Raw genomic sequence first — 20,596 nt, forward strand, 5'->3', positions numbered from 1 at the left:
GAGAGAGGAGAACATGTCTCTATTTATAAAGAAAAACAGGGCAAGGAAGCACAGGCTGATCAGTGCATCCAGGAAGGGCTGGGGGAAGGGTACAACTGGGAGGCTGGAGACCAGACCCAGGAGGAAGGTGGCCCAGCCTTGGTTTGGTGGTCAACCTGCTGGCTTCTCCAGGTCTTTCCCTGGTATACTATGATGGTAGGGCCTGGGAAGGGAAAGAACCCAGGATGGAAGCTTGGCCACTGACTCTAATCCTGGCCCCACTATGAACAGATGAGACTGTGAAATTAGGAATAAACTGCTTCTTTGATTCTTAGCTTTTATTTATTATTTATTTTTATTTTTATTTATTTATGTTTTTTTGAGATGGAGTCTCGCTCTGTTGCCTAGGCTGGAGTGCTGTGACCCGATCTTGGCTCACTGCAACCTCCACCTCCCGGGTTCAAGTGATTCTCCTGCCTCAGCCTCCCAAGTAGCTGGGATTACAGGTGCCCGCCACCACGCCTAGCTAATTTTTGTATTTTTAGTAGAGATGGGGTTTCACCATGTTGGCCAGGCTAGTCTCGAACTCCTAACCTCAGGTGATCTGCCCACCTCTGCCTCTCAAAGTGCTAGGATTACAGGCATGAGCCACCGTGCCTGGCTATTTTTTATTTTTTTTGAGACAGAGTTTTGCTCTTGTTGCCCAGGCTGGAGTGCAATGGTGCAATCTCAGTTCACCACAACCTCTGATCCTGGGTTCAAATGATTTTCCTGCCTCAGCCTCACAAGTAGTTGGGACTACAGGTGTGCGCCACCACGCCTGGCTAATTTTGTATTTTTAGTAGAGACGGAGTTTAACCATGTTGGTCAGACCGGTCTCAAACTCCTGACCTCAAATGATCCACCCGCCTTGGCCTCCTAAAGTGCTGGGATTATAGGTGTGAGCCACTGCACCCAGCCCAATTCCTAGCTTTTAACATGATAAATTGGAGAAGAGTGTTTTGAAAGTAAAGGCCACTCTATATACACAAAGCATTATTAACACATGTCCCATATGTAATTAGCCATCCGCTTCTGATGGCCTCAATAGATGATCAACTCCAGTCCTCCTTTTCCCCAGAGAAATCACAAGGGCCTACAGGAGGCCCTTGTATACCGGAGGGCCAAACTGGGAGGGATCTAGGGCCAGGTACAGTTCATTGCAAAGTTAAGTAGAAATGGCTTGTGGATTATTTTATTTTATGTATTTATTTATGTAGAGACAGGGTTTCCCTCTGTCACCCAGGCTGGAGTGCAGTGGTGCAATCACAGCTCACTGTATCCTCGACCTCTCAGGTTCAAGCCATCCTCCTGCCTCAGCCTCCCAAGTAGCTGGGACTATAGGTGCACACCACTATGCCCAGCTAATTTCTTTAAATTTTTATTTTCTAGAGATGGGGTCTGTGTTGCCCAGGCTGGTCTCAAACTCCTGGACTCAAGCAATCCTGCCTCCTTGGCCTCCCAAAATGCTGGGATTACAGGCGTGAGCCACCACACATGGCCTGGATTATTTTTATTATTATTATTTTTTTTTTTTTTTTGAGACGGAGTCTCACTCTGTTGCCCAGGCTGGAGTGCAGTGGCATGATCTCAGCTCACTGCAAGCTCTGCCTCGCAGGCTCACGCCATTCTCCTGCCTCAGCCTCCCGAGTAGCTGGGACTACAGGCGCCCGCCACCATGCCTGGCTAATTTTTTGTATTTTTAGTAGAGACGGGGTTTCACCATGTTAGTCAGGATGATCTCGATCTCCTGACCTCGTGATCCGCCCACCTCGGCCTCCTAAAGTGCTGGGATTACAGGCGTGAACCACCATGCCCGGCCTCCTGGATTATTTTAAATTCACTGTGGTAGATCCCATTGGCGGCCAAATTAGGATAAGATGTGACCTCAGTGGGTAAAATGACTCTAGGACAGGTGAATGGCTCTGAAATCAGGTGACAGGTCAGACCAGGCACCACATGGGGGAGGGCCTAGGTAGAAGAGTGAGTGTACATGTGTTAAGTGGGGCCATGGGTGGGCCCTGCAGGGTGGCCTCACCTTGGCCACCTGGCCCCGCAGATCATGCAGCTCGCCCTCCAGCGTGCGCTTCTCACTGAGAGCAGTGCTCAGTGCGGCCTCCTTGGAGTTCAGCAGAGCCTCCAGGTCCTTCAGCCGAGCCTGAGCAGCTATCAGGTCACCCTCCTTCTTGGTATTGCTAAAGAAGAGAGGGGAGAGTAGATTTAAGAGAAGGAGTCTGTGTGCCTAGACAGTGCCAGGCTCCCAGGAGGTCAGCCATGGGGGCTGGCGCTGCTATGCCTGCAACTACCAGGAGAGGGCATCCTTGCATTAGTTTGGTTTGCATCTGCTTGCCTCTGGGGCTGGGCTCCCACCTCCCCAAGGTCCTTGAAAACCCCCTTCCTGCTTCTCCACCCTTCCCATGACTCAGGGCTCAGGAACGTGCCTGGGGCCAAGGGCAGAGCTCTACCCCGTGATATGAATGCTTTTCCCTCTCTCTCCTCCCATTCTTTCCCAAAGAGACAGGGGTACCTTTGTCTCCTGCCCCTTCCCACACAGGGCCTTAGCCTTCTCCCTGGACTCTACTCACTTCCCTTTGGCCAAGCTTCCCTCCCTCTGAGGAGCCTGACAACTAAGCTCATGGCCCACATGTCCCTAGCACTTCTCGATCTGAGCCCCAAAGGTACTGGTCACCTCTCCTAGTCCCTTTTACACATGTGGGACTGTGGGGAAGGAAAGTCTGGTTAGAGCTGAGCGGGACCTCAGACAAGGACGATCAGGCACAATATTGACCCTTTCCTTTCTCAGGACCCAGTCTGGGTGCCCTGATCTGCACTGAACAGAGGGGTCCCTGCCTCCCTCCCTCCTGCCTCATCCGTGCCCTGGGAGAAGGCTGAGCCCTACCCATCTACCACAGCCTCAGCATCTGGTTCCAGATGTGGATCCCAGGCCTCCAGGTCCATCTGGGCCCCAGCTTTAAGCCTCCCTGCTCCTCAAAGTGGGTAAAGCTTTAGCTATAACCAGTCGAACAGCGCTGTCTCTGCCACCTCCCTCACCTTTTCTGGGCCCCTGATTATTTTTGCTAGTGGACTGGAGAAATAGAAAGGTCCTATTTTCTTAAAAACCTCCAGAGAACCCAAGAACTTTCTAGATGTTACAATTGCTTCACAAATATAGGGTGAGAGAAAGCAGCAGACCCAGGGAGCGGAGGGAAAGATCCAGAGGACCTGGTTCCAGCTGCCATCTGTAACTCATCAGTGCTTAAGCATGAGCCCACCACAGCAGATGGAAAAAAGGAAAACCAAGCGTGGGCAGAAGGAAAAATCTATCCTGGAAAGGAGAAAAGCAGCCCTGCCAACATTTTTCTTCTACCACAAAAGCCCTAAACTCCAAGAGGCCCAGCAATTCACTGTGAAGAGGGATAGGGAAGGCTAGATTTGCAGAAGCTCTGGAGGACGAGACCCAGGCAGTGTTCTGCTTAGGAGAGTCCAAAAAAGGAGTCACCCCCACCTCCCCCCACCAGGCAGGGAGGAGGATAGAGTGACACTCAGAGGGGCAGGGGAAGGACATGAGAAGCCAGAGGAAGCTCCCCCAGCCTGCACGCTTGCTCAGTCCAGCCCTCTGGCCACACCTCAGAACAAGTTGTTTAATGTAAGTGTCTGTCTCCTGCAAAAAAGAGCCCCTTCCAGAACCGGAGAATGTATTCCCTCCTCTGTCTCAGTCAGAAAAGCTAAAAATAAAGTCAAAACCCAGCTCAGGTTTTGGCTGCCATCCGGCCTAGCCCCTGGCTGGGAGCACAGCCCCAACTTTCCATGACTTCAGAACTTTTCCGAAGCTGAAGCAGCGGCAGGGGGAGGAGGGAAAATGAAGAAAAACCGCTGGTAAAGTGAAGCAACTGGGGCAACTTAGATTCCGAGCTCCTTGGGCTGACTCCCAGGCTGGCTGGGGCTTCCCAGAAGAGGCCTCTCTACCCTGAAGGCTAACGGCTGCTGCTGGCTGTACTAGGAAGCTCTCAGAATTTAGAGAACTAGAAGGAGCTTAGAGTTGATTCAGCTCAACCCTCTCCCTTTTATAGATAAGGAAACTGAGGTGCAAAGGAGGAAGGTGAATGGCCCAGTGTCAATTACCGAAAGCCAGCAGCAGCATTCCAGTCAATTCTAGCTGCTGATCTAGGGTTCCTCCTCCTCCACCTCACTGCTTTCCTAAGCCACAAGTTCCAGAGAGAATGGAGAAGCCAGGAGGAGGAAGAGGGCAGACACTATGGCACAAAGCATTCCCCTGACCAGCCAGCCTGAGCTGAAAGAAGCTGGAAGGCGATGGGATGATTTCAGAAGGTGTCTCAAGGGCACCTCTTCCCTAGTCCTGTCTCCCCAGCCTCCTTAGGTGCCAGGAGGAATTCCTGGAGTTCCCCCTGGTAACAGCCTTTCCTTGCCAGTGCCTGGCAGACACTGACTGAGGAAAACATAGATGCATGATCCCTGTGCTCTGCGAGCTTATGGGCTGATGAGCACAGAAGTTTTTTCTTCAGTCTAACCTCTTCACCTTCTGCTGCTTGCAAGTGGTGGTGGCAGTGATAATAATAATATAATAGCAAACACTTATATAGAGCTTATTAGGTACCAAGCACTGCTCTAAATATTATGTTAACTCACATCATCTTCACAGCTACCCTATGCGATAGGTGCTATTCCTATGCAATTGAGGAAATAGGCACAGAAAGCTATATCTAGGGTCCCGCAGCAAGTAGATAGGGGAGCTGGAAATCCATGCTGTACCACTTTGGCACAAGCCACAGTTTATGGTCTCCAAGGAAAGTAAGGGGGCTGGCTGAGTGCGGTGGCTCACACCTGTAATCCCAGCAATTTGGGAGGCCAAGGCAGGTGGATCACTTGAGGCCAGGAGTTCGAGACCAGCCTGCCAACATGGTGAAACTCTGACTCTATCAAAAATACAAAAATTAGTCGGGCATGGTGGTGCACGTCCGTAGTCCCAGCAACTTGGGAGGCTGAGACACGAGAATTGCTTGAGCCTGGGAGGCGGAGATTGTAGTGAGTTGAGATTGTACCACTGTACTCCAGCCTGGGTGACAGAGTGAGACTCTATCTCAAAAAAAAAAAAAAAAAAAAATTTAGCTGGGTACGGTGGTGTGCACCTGTAGTCCCAGCTACTGAGGAGGCTGAGGTAGGAGGATCACTTGAACTCGGGAGGCGGAGGTTGCAGTGAGCCGAGATTGTGCCACTGCACTACAGCATGGGTGACAGAGCGAGACTCCATCTCAAAAAAAAAAAAAAAAAAAAACCAGTAAGGGGGTTATTTGTCTTTCCCTAGTGGAGGTTTTGACTAGCACTGCAAAGAGAGGAGATTAAAGGACTAAGACACACCCTGCAGATGAGAAAAACCACGAGCAGAGAGGGAAGTGAGGAAGAACCTTTGTGGTTTTCTTAGGCACGGGGAGCTCCCATCTGCGGGGAAGAAGCCACTATCACCCATGGGCTCATGACTCAGACCTCGGGAGCTCTGTGGCCAGGGAGCCACACGCACACCCCAAGAGATGACTAGGGGTACAGTAGAGCCCAGTGTCTCTCCTCCCTCCTCCCTGCCCCCGCCCCCAAGTGCCATTTCCTTCCTAGGAGGGGTCCTCAGACCTAGCAGGGACCAAAGTAGACCCTAGCCAGGCATTCGGTCCCAGGGTGGTGGTGCAGCCCACTCCACTGGGGGTTGGCATCGGGAAAGCTGAGCACACGCTGAGTGCCGTCCCTGTGCTGGGTTGGCAGGGAGGACAGGGTGGGGCAGGCCAGAGGAGCTGGGAAGGGTGGGAACCTGGGCCCCTCAGGTGACTCATGCTCAGGCACACAATACCCGGGCAGGGGTCGGGAAATCCTCTAGTGCTCACAGGGGAGACCCTGGCTTAGCCCGTGTCCTGCCCCAGGCCGGGTGCTGTGCCAGCAGAGTGCCAGTCCTTTCCCTTGCATCCTCCAGGTTCCCCAAGCACAGGAGTGGCTGCATCCCAGTGGCCTCTTGAGGCGAGAAGGGCTGGGCATCCTGTTTCTAACTCTTCCCATCACTGGCAAATCTGATCTCAGAAAGAGGGAAGAGAGGGGGTGGGGAGGGGAACAGAGAGGAAAAGAATAAGGTAGAAATGAGAGTTGGCACTTGCAAATGTGACCCAAGGCAGGGGTCTGCAGAGCTGTGCCTGGTGGGACAAGGAAGTCTGGCTCCCCAGCTGCAGCAGGCCCGGGCCCTTGGGGCTGTTTGGGGAAGAAAGGCACCAGCACAGCAAAGGGGCTGGGTGGGCACCGGGCCAGGCGCTGACCCACCCTCTGAGTCACCCTGCTCAGCCCAACTCTGATGCCAGATATGGAAGCCAGGGCCGGCCACAGGCCTGTTTGGGCCCGGTTGCTGGGGGCAACATGCTAGGCCCGGAGGGAGAGGCCTCCGTTTCCTCTCCCAATCTGGGGGAGAAGCAAGAGGGACAGACACTGTAGCTAAAAATAACAAGTGGGAGGGGAAGACAAAGGGGAGGTGGAGGAGCTGGCCCAGCCCTGCAGGGACTCCTTAGACCCACTCCTCAGCAGCCCTGCTCACCAGCCCTCAGAGTTCCCCATCACCAGGCAGCACACAGGAAGGGAGCAGAAGAGCAGAGGGTCTCCCAGCCCCTGGGCATTTCCTGTCTCCCAGGAACATCGCCCCCTGTGGCCGGGTGGGTACAGGGAGTCCGCCTGGTGGCAAATGCTCTCCTGTATCCTCCTGGGCATCTAATTTGTTTAATTTTAATTTAAAATTTTTAATTTTTTAATTTAAAAATTTTTCATTTATTATTATTACTATTATTATTATTTTGAGATGGAGTCTCATTCCGTCGCCCAGGTGATCTCACTGCAACTTTCGCCTCCCAGGTTCAAGTGATTCTCCTGCTTCTCAGCCTCCCGAGTAGCTGGATTACAGGCCTGCACCACCATGCCTAGCTAATTTTTCTATTTTTAGTAGAGATGGAGTTTTGCCATGTTGGCCAGGCTGGTCTCAGACTCCTGACCTCAGGTGATCCACCCGCCTCCACCTCCCAAAATGCTGGGATTACAGTCATGAGCCACCGCGCCCAGCCCCTATTATTATTATTTTTGAGACAGAGTCTCGCTGTGTTGCCCAGGCTAGAGTACAGTGGCGCGATCTTGGCTCCCTGCAACCTCCACCTCCCAGGTTCAAGCAATTCTTGTGCCTCAGCCTCCAGAGTAGCTGGGATTACAGGCGCCTGCCACCACACCCAGCTAATTTTTGGCATTTTTAGTAGAGATAGGGTTTCGCCATGTTGGCCAGGCTGGTCTTGAACTCCTGACCTCACGTGATCCTCCTGCATCAGCCTCCCAAAGTCCTGGGATTACAGGCGTGAGCCACCACACCCAGCCCCTCCTGGACACCTAGACCTCTGCCCAGGCTGACTTCCCGCCATGTGACAGGGCGTCTTCTGCTGCCACCCCAAGCCACTCCTACCACCCCTCCTTTTGTTCCAGCAACTCCTCCTACTGCAATATATCCTCCTTCTCTCTGTCCCTCCCTCCCATTCACCCAAAACCTCCCTACCCCTCAGCCTACTTGAGCCTGTCTCAGCTCTGCCCTGCTGATTTCAGCCAGTGTTCTACCTGTTGGGTCGTGGGGCTTTTTCTGTGTGTCCCACAAATACCCGGAGACTAGACGGTTCACAGGCTCAAGGCTTCTAGAGGAACCTTCTCCTGAACCAACTCCTATACTTTTACAGGGGGAAACTAAAGCCTGGAGACGGGTAGGCTCAGGCACTAAAAACCTGCCCCCAGGTCACCTGAGGACACTCACAGCAGACTGGTGCAAAACATAGAAAATGGCACGATACACACAGACACTGCAGAGAATAACACAGAGAGACCCAGTAAGACAGTCTGGGAAGCGTGTCTGCCTCTGTCTCGCTTGCTGGGAGATACCCCAGTCAGAGAGTGATATGGAGGCCTAGTGAAAGTGCCACTCCCACCCACCCTCAAATATACACATACCCACACCTTTGTGTGCGGCCAATCATGAGGTTTGATAGCCCCCACCCCCCCCGCAACCCGGCAAAGTAACCACTGCTTGGTTTCTTGGCTAGTCTGTGGGTCTGCCACAACTCGGGTAAGGGCAGGATGTGGAGACTTCCCCTCCCTGGCATTTGAGGTGCTATCCCTCTCTGGAAAGGAGACCTTAAAGAGAGGAACTGAGGCTGGGCGCGGTGGCTCACGCCTGTAATCCCAGCACTTTGGGAGGCCAAGGTGGGTGGATCACGAGGTCAGGAGTTTGAGACCATCCTGGCCAGCATGGTGAAACCCCATTTCTACTAAAAATACAAAAATTAGCCAGGCATGGGGGCGGGCACCTATAGTCCTAGCTACTTGGGAGGCTGAGGCAGGAGAATCACTTGAACCCAGGAGGCGGAGTTTGCAGTGAGCCAAGATCGCGCCACTGCATTCTAGCCTGGGCAACAGAGCGAGACTCCATCTCAAAAAAAAAAAGAGAGAGAGAGAGGAACTGAGGGGGGCAGCTGTTCCAGGGACTTAGAAGCCCCTTGAGCCTTCCCCAAACCCCAACCTGTGAAGTTCTGAATATCATACACCTCAAAAGCCCACAGGTGCCCCAGGATGAAACACCCCGACTTCCTCACGCGGGCATGTGCACCCACAGCAGGCATGGCTCTGCTTCCACACGCTTCCCTTGGGCGTGACACCTGCCAAACAGCCAAATATGCCTAGGGTCTGAGGCCTCTCAGATCCCCTACCAGAGCCACTAGGCTCCCAGCTGTCCTTCCCTAAGACAAAGCCAGGTTTTAATTCCAGGCAGAGGGAGGGGCTGAAGTGGGGAGAACTGGTGCTGAGAGAGGGATAGGAAGCCTGTTGACATGTTCAGACGCAACTCCAGTAGAAGCGCTGGGCCTGGCAGGGGGCCAGGCCTGAGTCACAGCTGCTGGGCGTATCAACGTGGCATTGTACAGGGGCAGGAGAAGCCTGAGGCCAGAGGCCAGGGCACTGGGGTCCTGGACAATGGGCGGCTGGCTTCCTCACCAGCCGCCCCCTGCAAGGTCTCCTGCCAAGTGCCACTTTCCTTCTTCCTGGCCTCTCTCTCTAGAAATCATTCCGGTGTTGTCACAAAAATGCAGGGGTGGGGCTTGGGGATAGAGCAAAAGAAGTAGTGCCTGGAGGAGGGAGGGATGGCCTAAGAAGATAGTAGAATGTCCTGAAGGGGGAGGGAGGGAGGCCTGTGACCAAAACGAGGGACATTTAGGGGATTCCCTTCACAAGAAGCCAATTCAGCAGCCCCTTAACTCTCTATCTGGTGGCACATAGTTATTAACCCTGAGGACACTGGGAGAGAGTGGGAGCCACACCCCAAGGTCAGGAGAAGAAGTGGGGGAGGACCTAGGCAGTCTGGTCTCACTGCATTCCAGCTCTAGCCTCAGAAGACACAGCTCTCTCCTAGCCAGCAGAAGGTGGCAGTGTTAGAGCTTTGGGAAGAAAGGGGAGCCTTGGTGACCCCAAATAGCCTCCTTCTCAACTGCCCAGAACCTAGACCCCTTGAAATGAAGTCTAGCTCCCCTGAGCCAGACCTAAAGGGACTCATGTGTCCTATCTCCCTTCCATTTGTCCCCGTCAAATTCAGACCACTGTCCTTCTTGCTGCAACTTGAATGTAGTTCTCAAGAAAAGGCCACCCCTCAGCCTCTGCTTTCCTGACTGGACAAGCTTAGGGTCTCCTGTCCACTCTCCACTCTGCCCTCTACCGTGACTCAGCGCCCCTGCCGGGCCTGGGATCTCAGCCAGAATTATTCCTGGCTTCAGCAGGCAGGATTCCGGCTTCCTCTCTCACAACTTGGGGGAGGCAGGGGTGAAGGGAGGACTCCCCTTCCCAAACTCTTTCCCCTTCCTTAAGGGATTGGTAGGAGCCAAGACCTCCTCCCAGCCCAGCCACAGGTTGGGGGAGCCAGTATGGGTGCTGGAAGGGTAGAAGGTGGGCAGCCCAAGGTCACCGTGCCCCTCCCCCGGGTTCCAGGCACTGTTCTCTAATCCTGGCCAGCTCTAAGGTAACAGTTCTGCCTCTCCTAGGCCTTCGCCCTAGCCCCCAACGCGGGTCAACGGGAGCAATTCCTGTGCCGCATCTCCCGTTCCTACTCTATGACACAGCCCTTTCCACCGTCCAGAAGAGAGAGGCATCGAAAACGAGTTGCCCTTTCCTAGTAGCAATGAAAACAAAACATTTGCCAAGAGGGTAATGTCACAATTTAACCATTTCTAACAAACTTTCACGGGGAAATAGAGAAATGTGGTAGTATGTTTAATTCCACAGCTTGTGGGAAACATTTCTATTGAGAACAACATTAGCTATTAACTATATTCACATTATTTATATTTGATTTTACTATTAATAACTTGGTATTTTAGAAGACTGTTTTCTCACTTTGTGGGTCACTGTACTACTTTGGAACCTAAAAGGTCTCTGGAGACTTTCCGCTCCAATCCCTTTCTTTTACAGCTAAGGAAAGCCAGAAAGGGGAGGCGATTTGCTCAAGGTCACACAGCAATTTAGTGAAAGGGCCACACACAGAACTAAGGGCACCGAGGGCTAGGGTGTCCACTATATCACACTGCCTGTCATTTTGTTGGTGGACTACCTTGCCCCTTATTTATTTATTTATTATTAGTATTATTTTTTTGAGACGGAATCTTGCTCTGTCGCCCTGGCTGGAGTGCAGTGGCGTGATCTCGGCTCACTGCAACATCTGCCTCCTGGGTTCAAGCGATTTCTGGCTAATTTTTGTATTTTTAGTGGAGACAGGGTTTCACCATGTTGGCCAGGCTGGTCTCTTAACTCCTGACCTGAAGTGATCTGTTCCCCTCGGCTTCTCAAAGTGCTGGGATTACAGGCGTGAGCCACTGCGCCCGGCTTGCCTTGCCCCTTATTGAGGGATAAGAGACCCTGCAATCTTCCAGAGATCTCCTATAATATTAGAGTTCGGCCTATCAGTACACTGGGACCCCAAGGAGGTGAGAATGGAATGAACCCTGCCCTTGTGTCTGGGCCTCTGAAGACTTGGTCTTGGCTGCTGCAGCTGCTAGGGGTGGCGAGGGGCTGGGGAGGAGGGAAGCAAGGGGGAGGGGAGCAGAAAGCACAGTTGGTAGGTGAAGGGATCTACCAGTTGTCCATCCAGCTGTCCTGGGCTTCAGCGCAGACACTAAGCTACCGAATCACTGGGGGGTGGACCTGGAAGTGGGGGCAATGGGCACATCCATGGAAGAGTAAGTCTCAGACTCCTGGAGGCCCGGGGAAGGGCCAAGCAAGGGCACCAATAGTGGGAAGGCAATAGGGGGTCCTAGTGAGGAATTATTCTCTCTTTTGTTTCTCTTGGGCTTTTTAAGTACTTCTCACCCCCCAGGTTTAGCTGCACCCTTCTTCTTTCCCTTTGAATCAGAACGTGGATTTGGGCTAGGCTCAGTGGCTCTCAGCACTTTGGGAGGTCAAGGTGGGTGGACTGCTTAAGCCCCAGAGTTCAAGACCAGCCTGAGTAACATGGTGAAACCTGGTCTCTACTAAAAATAGAAAAATTAGCCGAGCATGTGGCACGTGCCTATAGTCCCAGCTTCTTGGGAGGCTGAGGTGGGAGGATCACTTGAGCCTGGGAGGTGGAGATTGCAGTAAGCCAAGATCATGCCACTGCACTCCAGCCTGGGCCAGACAGCGAGACTGTCAAAAAAAAAAAAAAAAAGAATGGATTTGGTGGTGGAGGGTTGGAGAGGTAACACCAGGAGATACCCTCAGATAAAGCCCAGGGCCCATGCATCCTCAAAGGTCTCCAACCCCATTAACCTAATGGGTCTGCCAAAAGGCACAGCTTCCTTTCAATCCGGGTGGACAATTCCCATGACAAGTCTCAAGATAGTCTCAAGACAAGAATCACCAGCCTCCCAGAGCTCTGACCGTCTCACGATTGAGGGGCTGGCAGGGGTCCTGGGTCCAGGTATAGGCTGGAGCAAAGGCTATCGATCATATGCTAACAGGCCCTGCAGGACAGCAGAGTTTTGTTTTGTTTTTTTCTTTTTCAGAGACAGGGTCTTTCTCTCTCCCAGGCTAGAGTGCAGTAGTGCAGTCATAGCTCACAATAGCCTCAAACTCCTGGCTTCAGGTGATCCTCCCGCCTCAGCTTCCCAAGCAGCTGGACTACAGGTGTTGACCGGCTAATTTTTTTGTACAGAAGAGGGTCTTGCTATGTTGCCCAGACTGGTCTCAAACTCCTGGCCTCAAGTGATCCTCCTGCCTTAGCCTCCCAAAGCACTGGGATTACAGGCATGAGCCATGAAGTATGGCCATAGAGCACTAAGGTGTCACTGGCCCCAGAGCAGAGTTTCCAGGCTGCAGAAGTGAGCCTCAGCTACCTGACTTCACCTTACCTCACCCTCTAGATCCTCCCTCCAACCTGTCCCCGAAGCTAGAGAAGTGAGGCTTAATGGTAAGAGCACACCCAGCAGGAAGTCATAAGGCCTGTGCTCAAGTGCTGACCCCTTTACTGTGTGACATGGGACAAGCATCTGTGCCTCTGTGGCCTTTGCTGTTCTTGTCTTGATCAGAGCCTACATGAACTGGAGCCTGCATCTCCCTGCCTGTCCACACTGGGGCTGCAACAGTGGGCAATCCAGGAAGTTGTCAAGCACCAGGGCCTTGTTGGGGTGGAAGTAGCGCTTCTGCTTTGTGGGCCTGGGATCTCCCCACTTCTGACTCAGCCTTCCTCCATCAGTTTCACATGGGAAGGCACAGACCCTGGCACTTCCTGCAGCCCAATCCATAACTCTGAACTCAACTCTGGATTCTAATTACTTGTGCATGTTACCTGTCCAGAGAGAGCTATGTGTCCAGACACCACCAGAGGGTCTCAGGAAGGAGCCAGGCAAGGGACTCCAGGATGCAATGGGGAGGGGGGCAGAAGAGGTAGACATTCAGACCACCACTCCTCCCTTTAAGACAACTGCTGTCTCCACCCTGTCTCCTGCTGTCTTCTGTAAAGCCACCAGGGTGGGAGGGAGAGGGGCAGCATCTGAGTCATCCACCCAGCTGCCTTGCCTGGGGTGGGGCCCAGCTGCAAGCCTGGACTCCAGACAGGCTTCCCTGGTGCTTACAACCTTCCCATTCTGCCTGCACTTGGGTATCCAAATCCCTTGGGCTACAGACTAGAAAGAGACAGAGAAGGGGCAGGGGGTACCAGGTGCGGTAGCTCATGCCTATAAATCCCAGCACTTTGGGAGGCCAAGGCCAAGGCAGGTGGATTACTTGAGCCTAGGAGTTCAAGACCAGCTTGGGCAACACGGTGAAACCCCACCTCTACAAAATATATAAAAATTAGTGGCCGGGTACGGTGGCTCACACCTGTAATCCCAGCACTTTGGGAGGCCAAGGTGGACGGATCACGAGGTCAAGAGATCAAGACCATCCTGGCCAACATGGTGAAACCCCAACTCTACTAAAAATACAAAAATTAACTGGGCGTGGTGGCATGTGCCTGTAGTCCCAGCTACTCGGGAGGCTGAGGCAGGAGAATCGCTTGAACCTGGGAGGTGGAGGTTGCAATGAGCCGAGATCGCACCACTGCACTCCAGCCTGGCAACAGAACAAGACTCCGTCTCAAAAAAAAAAACGAAAAAAAAAATTAGCTGGGCATGGTGGCACACACTTGTAATCCCAGCTACTCAGGAGGCTGAGGTGGGAGAATCACCAGAGCCTGTGAGGCTGACGTTGCAGTGAGCTGTGATCTTGCCACTGCACCCCAGCCTGGGCAACAGAACAAGACCCTGTCTCAAAAAAAGAAGAGAGAGAGAGAGTATTGGCGAAAGGGGTTTCTTCTTGGAGCCTATAATCCAGCCCAACAGAAGGTCCCCCAAACTCCTGAGTGTGGTTGAGGTACCCAGGCTGGGTCAAAAATTGCTACAGGGTCTTAAAAACAACTTTCCATCCCAACTCCAAATCTGGCCCTGAACTCTGAGCTCTAATTAAACATTAAACCAGACAACACCTTCTCTCTAGGCTTTGGTGGGAGGGGTTGGGAAAATGCCTTTTTTCCTCTCCCAAATTCTTTACTCTACCCACTTCTCTACCTCACCCTGAGCACAGCAGACCCAGCAGGGAGTAACCAATCCTGGCTCCTCCTACTGTGGGCATAGAAGAGGACAGCCACCCCAGTCTGAGTCCCCTTTGTCTTCACCCCACTTTCTATCAGCTTGGGATCCAGGTGTGCAAATCCACCTCTCTTTTCCGGAAGCCCAGCCTTCCCAGCCAGGATCAGTGGGGGAGAACAGAGGCAGGTGGCTAAATATAACAAGTACACACACCACCTCCGCCCTGCCCCACGTGCGCACATACCCGCCTGGTGTCCCAGGCCTGGACAGCTGCACTAGGAGGCAGAGGAGACAAACTGGCGTGGCTGGGTGAGCAAGAGAATATCGAATCCACTCAACCTGTTTCCCGATCAAAGTTTTGACCAGAAAACTGCTAAAACTGCTAAAAATGTCCTTCACAGGGCTTTGGTAGATGAGTGGACTAGTTTAGAATGCAACGAATTCTCTGGGTCTCCCCTTCCTTGCTTCCTATCTGTCTTGCTAACTAAATTGTTCATATCACTAGTAGAAAAAAGACAGGCCTGGCGTCAGGCCTGGTGGCTTATGCCTGTAATCCCAGTGCTTCCGGAGGCCGAGGCAGGAGGATTGCTTGAGGCCAAAACTTCGGAACCAGCTGAGCAACATAGCAAGTTTCCATCTTTACAAACAAAAAGCAAAAAAAAAAAAAAAAAAAAAAATTAGCCAAGCGTGGTGGTGCCTGCCCTTAGTCTCAGCTATTCCGGAAGCTGAGACAGTAGGATCGCTTGAGCCCAGGAGGAGTTCCAGGCTGCAGCAAGTTATGATTGTACCATTGCACTCTAGCCTGAGCAACAGGGCAAGGCCCTGTCTCTGAAAAATATAATAAAAATAAAGAAAAGGACAGGTGTGGTCTCTTTCAGCAGAAATAAAATTTGAGGCTGGGCACAGTGGCTCATGCCCTGTAATCCCAGCACTTTGGGAGGCCGAGGCAGGAGGATTGCTTGAACCCAGGAGTTCAAGACCGTGGGCAACATGGCAAAACCCCATCTCTACAAAATAATACAAAAACATTAGCTGTGGGTGGTGGTGCCTGCCTGTGGTCCCAGCTACTCAGGAGGCTGAGGCGGGAGGATGGCTTGAGCCAGAGAGGTAGAGGCTGCAGTGAGCCATGACCTTGCCACTGCACTCCAGCCTGGGTAACAGAGTGAAACCCTATCTCAAGAAAAAAAGAAGCCAGGCGCAGTGGCTCCCGCCTCTAATCCCAACACTTTGGGAGGCTGAAGCAGGCAGATCACTTGAGGTCAGGAGTTCGAGATCACCCTGGCCAACATGGTGAAACCCCGTCTCTACTAAAAATATAAAAAGTAGCCGGGTGTGGTGGCAGGCACCTATAGTCCCAGCTACTTGGGAGGCTGAGGCAGGAGCATGGCTTGAACCCGGGAGGCAGAGGTTGCAGTGAGCTGAGGTCACACTACTGTACTCCAGCCTGGGCAACAAAGCAAGACTCCGTCTCAAAAAAACAAAATAAAGGTTGATGGCCGGGCATGGTAGCTCACACCTGTAATCCCAGCACTTTGGGAGGCCGAGGCGGGTGGATCATTTGAAGTCAGGAGTTTGAGACCAGCCTAGCCAACATGGTGAAACCCCATCTCTACTAAAAATTAAAAAAAAAAAAAAAATTAGCCGGGTGTGGTGGCACACACTTATAATCCCAGCTACTCAGGAGGCTGAGGCAGGAGAATCTTTTGAGCCTGGGAGGCAGAGGTTGTGGTGAGCCAAGATCGCACCACTTCACTCCAGTCTGGGTGACAGAGTAAGACCCTGTCTCAAAAAAAAAAACAAAAAAAAAACCGTTGAGCCTGTCTTCCTACACACAACTTCCATTGACTCTTCAGAAAGAAGGGTGATGGGCCCATCGTGGTGGCTCATGCCTGTAATCCTAGCACTTTGGGAGGCTGAGGCGGGTGGATCACCTGAGGTTGGGAGTTCAAGACTAGCCTGACCAACATGGAGAAACCCCATCTCTACTAGAAATACAAAATTAGCCCGGCATGGTGGCACATGCCTGTAATCTCAGCTATTCGGGAGGCTGAGGCAGGAGAATCACTTGAACCTGGGAGGCGGAGGTTGCAGTGAGCCGAGATTGTGCCATTGCACTCCAGCCTGGGCAACAAAACCACACCTAGCAAAGGGTTCTAGGAAGAGCAGAAGTTTGGAGTAGATGATAAAAGAGAGAGAAGTCAAAGCCAACAGCCCTTTACGGATCTCCAAGCACCCTTAGTGCTCTTGGCCTGGGTCTGCATAGAGAAAGGGAAGGCAGGAAGAAGGGAAACAAATTTTGATGGGGCTGGAAGAGAGGGCCTATACTTCCAAGCTCCCAAAGGCTTTTTTAGAAAAGAAGAAGGTGCAGTTGAGTAGGGTGGGGTAGGGTGGGGCAGGGGTGGGTAAAGTGGGAGTGGCCTGAATCTTCCAACGGCTGGATTTCAAAAATGTCACTGTATTCCAGCACTTCAATAAGACAAAGATCAAAACGTCAGCAGCTTTAGGATGGGCCCGAGCAAAGACTGCCTGGCCCGGCTGGGAAAATGAAAGTGGCTCACCCCAAGGAGGGAAGGACAGTGCCCCCAACCCTCGAAGACACTAGGCAGAGGGCCAAGGGAGGAGTGCGGCCAGACCTGGGCATAACACAACTTCCTGAGCTGGGAGCCTCTGCCCTCTGCCTCCCTCCCTCCCTTGCATTCCTGGGCCAAGCAGGCCAAGGGCTGTGGGAGCTGCGGGGGAGCCGATCTCTCATCTCCCGGAGCTCTTTTGGTGGGCCTGTCAGAGCCCAAGGAAGGTCCCAGACACGCAGAGTGGCAGAGTGAGGGAGAACTTCCCAACCCTTAGAACCCAGGACAAGGTCATGCTGAGGGGGCCACCGCCAAGCCCTTGGGAGGGAAAAGGGGGATTGCCCTGCCTTCCTGACCTCGCTCCAACACGCTGGACAGATGCCAACTTGAGAGTTATGTCTTAGTGGGCATCATGTGTTCAGAGCCAGCTTGGGCAAAGCTAGCACAGTGCCAAGCCCGCCAACAAAGTTCTAACAGGACCCTTTCTGCCACTCCGATGTGTCCTGGGTGCCCAGAGTTCTTCGAGCTGGCAGGGCTAGTTCTGTTTTGCTCAAGCCCCTCCCCCCGGCTCCAAATAGCTGGCAAATCCCAATCTGACCGAATTCAGGCCGGCCCCAGCCCCAACTTGTCCCTGATACCCCCACCATTCCTTATATCCCCCCCGACCCTCTCCCAGAGACCACCTCTTCCCTCTCTGTCCTGTCTTGACAATTCCCCTTGACACTGCCAGTCACCCGCTGGGGGCAGTTCCGGGGAGGGAGGAGACTATGGCAAAGTTATCGGCCTCCAGGCCCTCTCACTCCCTTCCTGCGGCCGGCCAGGGACGCCGGCCCGCCGCCCTCTCCACTCCCCGCCAGGCACGCAGCCACCTGGGCGAACTCACCGCGCTTTCAGCTCCTTAAACTCCTCACGCACTTTGCTCAGCTCCAGCTGCAGGCGGGCGCGCTCCTTGGCTACTGAGTCAAGGGTCTTGCGGGCATCCCCGAGCTCGGCCTCGTAGGCGGCCTTGATGCCGGACACCTCGCGGCTGACCACCTCTTCAGACTCGGTGATGCGAAGGCGCAGCCCTGCGTTCTCCGTTTCCAGCGAGCGCACACGGTCGATGTAGACCGCCAAGCGATCATTGAGCTCCTGCAGGTCCTCCTTCTCCTGCAGCCGGGTGATGCGGGTGGGCGACAGCGGAGTGGAGCTGGCCTGCGCCCCGCTGCGGGTGGCGCGCCGCTGGGACGGGGTCTCCATGGCCGGCAGGGTGGCAGCGCTGCCCGCGGGGCAGGGGTCCCGGAAAGGGCGCGGGGCTCGGGCCGAAGGACAGAGACTGCTCGGAGTCGGAGTGCGCCGGCCGGCTGGCTCTCGGCTTGCTCCTGGCAGGCGTGGGGATCTGGGCCGGACGCTGTCGGACCTCGGGATCTGGGTTGGCTGGTGTAGGTGCGGCGCTCCCGCGAACACTGAGTCACCGACGCCGGGGCAAAGGCTCTAATAGGTCCTCCTCTGAAGGGAGGAGGGGCCACTACTCTTAAAGGGGCAGTCCCAGATCCATTGGGGGTGGGGGCGGGAGTGGTGAGGAGGGGTGTGGCGGAGTCGGACCCCACCCTCTCCAGCGCACCCCTAACTGCGTGAGGCTCAAGCTTCCCCTCTCTTGGCTCCTGCCTGCTCAGCACTGTCGGCTCCAAGCTTGCCTCCATTGCCTCAGACCTTCTGGGCTAGAGGGCAGAGCCAAGGAGGGAGAGTGGGTGGGCAAAAGGGTCGGGGAGAAAGAGAGGGAAGTGGGCGCAAAGCAAGGGAGAGGGTCAGGTAGGCAGGGCTGGGAGCCAGGAAAGTGGGGGGAGGGCTGAGGCTGGTGCCCATCAGTGTGACTCACCCTTCTTCCACCACTGGCTCCCCCTGTCCTCCCAGTAGTAATAGTGAGTCACCCCAACCCCCCTCCACACGTGGGCAGCCCATTCAGAGCTGCATCTCAGTGTGCCAGGAGTGGGGTGGAGAAGGAATGCCTGGGTTCCCTGGGGGGAGCAAAGTTCTGGAAACTGAGTTCCTTTATGCCCCCAGTTTGGGGCCAGGGATCAAGGAGTTTGGGGGTCCCTTTTTTTCTTTCTTTTGCCCCAATCTATCTCTCTTCAAAGCCAAGCATTCGTTTTTAGACCCAAGCAACAAGCCACAGTCCCCTAAAGAAGGCCAAGAATAGGAGCCAGGCACTGCCCCTTCCATCTCCTGTCCCCTTCCTTTGGACCCAAGCACTGCCTGGGTTCCTTCCCCCTTCAGTCCCTTTCTACTGCTTACCGCACCCAGTCAACTTATTTTTTTCCCCCAGAACTGTACTTATTTTAATGGATAATTTAAAACAGATACCAGAGCTGTGCATGCATTCATTACGTTGCCAAGACACTAGGTCCCAGATTTCTGTGGTTCCCAGAGGGGCCTGAAAGGGGGAGCAGGGCTGGGGGCTGGACAGCCAATGTTGGGTCTCTATCCTGGTTTCAGCCAGAAAGAAGGTAGTGGGGGGCAAGAAGGTAGTGGGGGACAGGAACAGCAAAGACCCCACAGCCTTGCTGGCTGCAAAGGCCAGCACCATACTCATCTCTACTTTCCTCTCTGGCCAGGTCCATTCTGCAGCTGGCTCTGGGGAGGGGCCAGGCTCTCTCACAAAACGAGATCACTCAGGTCCCCAGGGTTCGTTACCTCAGGCTCTGGAGCCTCCATCCTCAGGCCTCACCAAGGACCCTTTTGGTAAGCCTTCCACTCCCCTCCCCTCATCCTGACCCCTATCCTGGTCCCACCAGCCACCTCATCCTCTGTTTTTTTTGTTTGTTTGTTTGTTTGAGATTAAGTCTTGCTCTCTCACCCAGGCTGGAGTGCAGTGGCATGATCTCAGCTCATTGCAACCTCCACCTCCCGGGTTCAAGAGATTCTCCTGCCTCAGCCTCCTGAGTAGCTGGGATTATAGGCACCTGCCACCATGCCCAGCTAATTTTTTTTTTTTTTTTTTTTTTTTAGTAGAGATGGGGTTTCACCATGTTGGCCAAACTGGTCTCAAACTCCCGACCTCAGGTAATCTGCCTGCCTCAGCTTCCCAAAGTTCTGGGATTACAGATGTGAGCCACCATGCCCGGCCCACCTTATCCTCTCTAAGAGGTGACAGCATTGAGGCCTGGGTCCCATCTGCCTGCATGCCCTGCCCAACTGCCTCCCACAGCTTATCCTCCGATGAGCAACCAGGGAAATCAAATTATGTTGCTACCTTGTACAGCTCCAAGATATCAGGGCTTCCCTCAAACACAAGGAAAGCAGGGCTGGACAGGCCCTCAGTTCTGGTTCTGAAGCCTGGCCTCGGGGTGGATGAGGGACTGGAGTGGGATTAAGGCAGGAACTTTGGTTATTAGGGGAGGGGAACAAGGAAAGTTCTCATCTCAGTGAGGGTGCCTGGGCAGCATGGTGAGCACTAGGGATGCACCCGGATGAGGGGCCCAGAATATGGCTTCTCTCCCCCAGGGCGTGGCACCCACCCTCAGCTTCCCAGACAATAAAAAGTCTTGTTCTTCTCCACACCAGAAGCAGAGGCAGGAGGGGTAAGCCAGTGAAACGTGAGGGAAGGGTTCATGCTGTTCCCACTGCCTCAGCCCCTCCCTGGCACTCAGTGCCCCCTTTTCCCCTACCCAGCTGCTTGGCCTGGCTTCCTTTCCAGGCTGGGAAAGCTAAACCACACTTAACCCTTCCTGTCCTAGACCTCCCCCCTCTTTTTTTGAGAATCTTGGTCTGTTGCCCAGGCTGGAGTGCGGTGGCAGGATCATAGCTCACTGCAACCTTGAATTCCTGGGTTCAAGTGATTCTTTTATCTCAGCCTCCTGAGTAGCTGAGACTATAGGCTATCAT

The 20,596-nt window shown here is 53.6% G+C and overlaps 1 protein-coding gene across 6 annotated transcripts in view; it reads right to left on the reverse strand.

Moving 5' to 3' along the window:
- The window catches only part of LMNA (lamin A/C), a 57,512-nt gene that overhangs the window by 7,249 nt on the left and 29,667 nt on the right, over positions 1-20,596 (reverse strand). For 5 of the 6 annotated variants that reach the window (XM_063604615.1, XM_063604610.1, XM_063604618.1 and 2 more), the window contains 2 exons: positions 17,616-18,220; positions 2,057-2,213 (listed from right to left, as the gene is read on the reverse strand). In XM_063604615.1, the coding sequence (XP_063460685.1) occupies positions 2,057-2,213; positions 17,616-17,971 (513 nt within the window). In that variant the 5' untranslated portion in view covers positions 17,972-18,220. Of the gene's footprint in view, positions 1-2,056; positions 2,214-17,615; positions 18,680-20,596 lie in introns of those variants that run through there. The other variant, XM_034937332.4, reaches the window with a different exon arrangement.

Source organism: Pan paniscus, chromosome 1 (assembly GCF_029289425.2).
Source record: "Pan paniscus chromosome 1, NHGRI_mPanPan1-v2.0_pri, whole genome shotgun sequence".
NCBI classification, from domain to species: domain Eukaryota; kingdom Metazoa; phylum Chordata; class Mammalia; order Primates; family Hominidae; genus Pan; species Pan paniscus.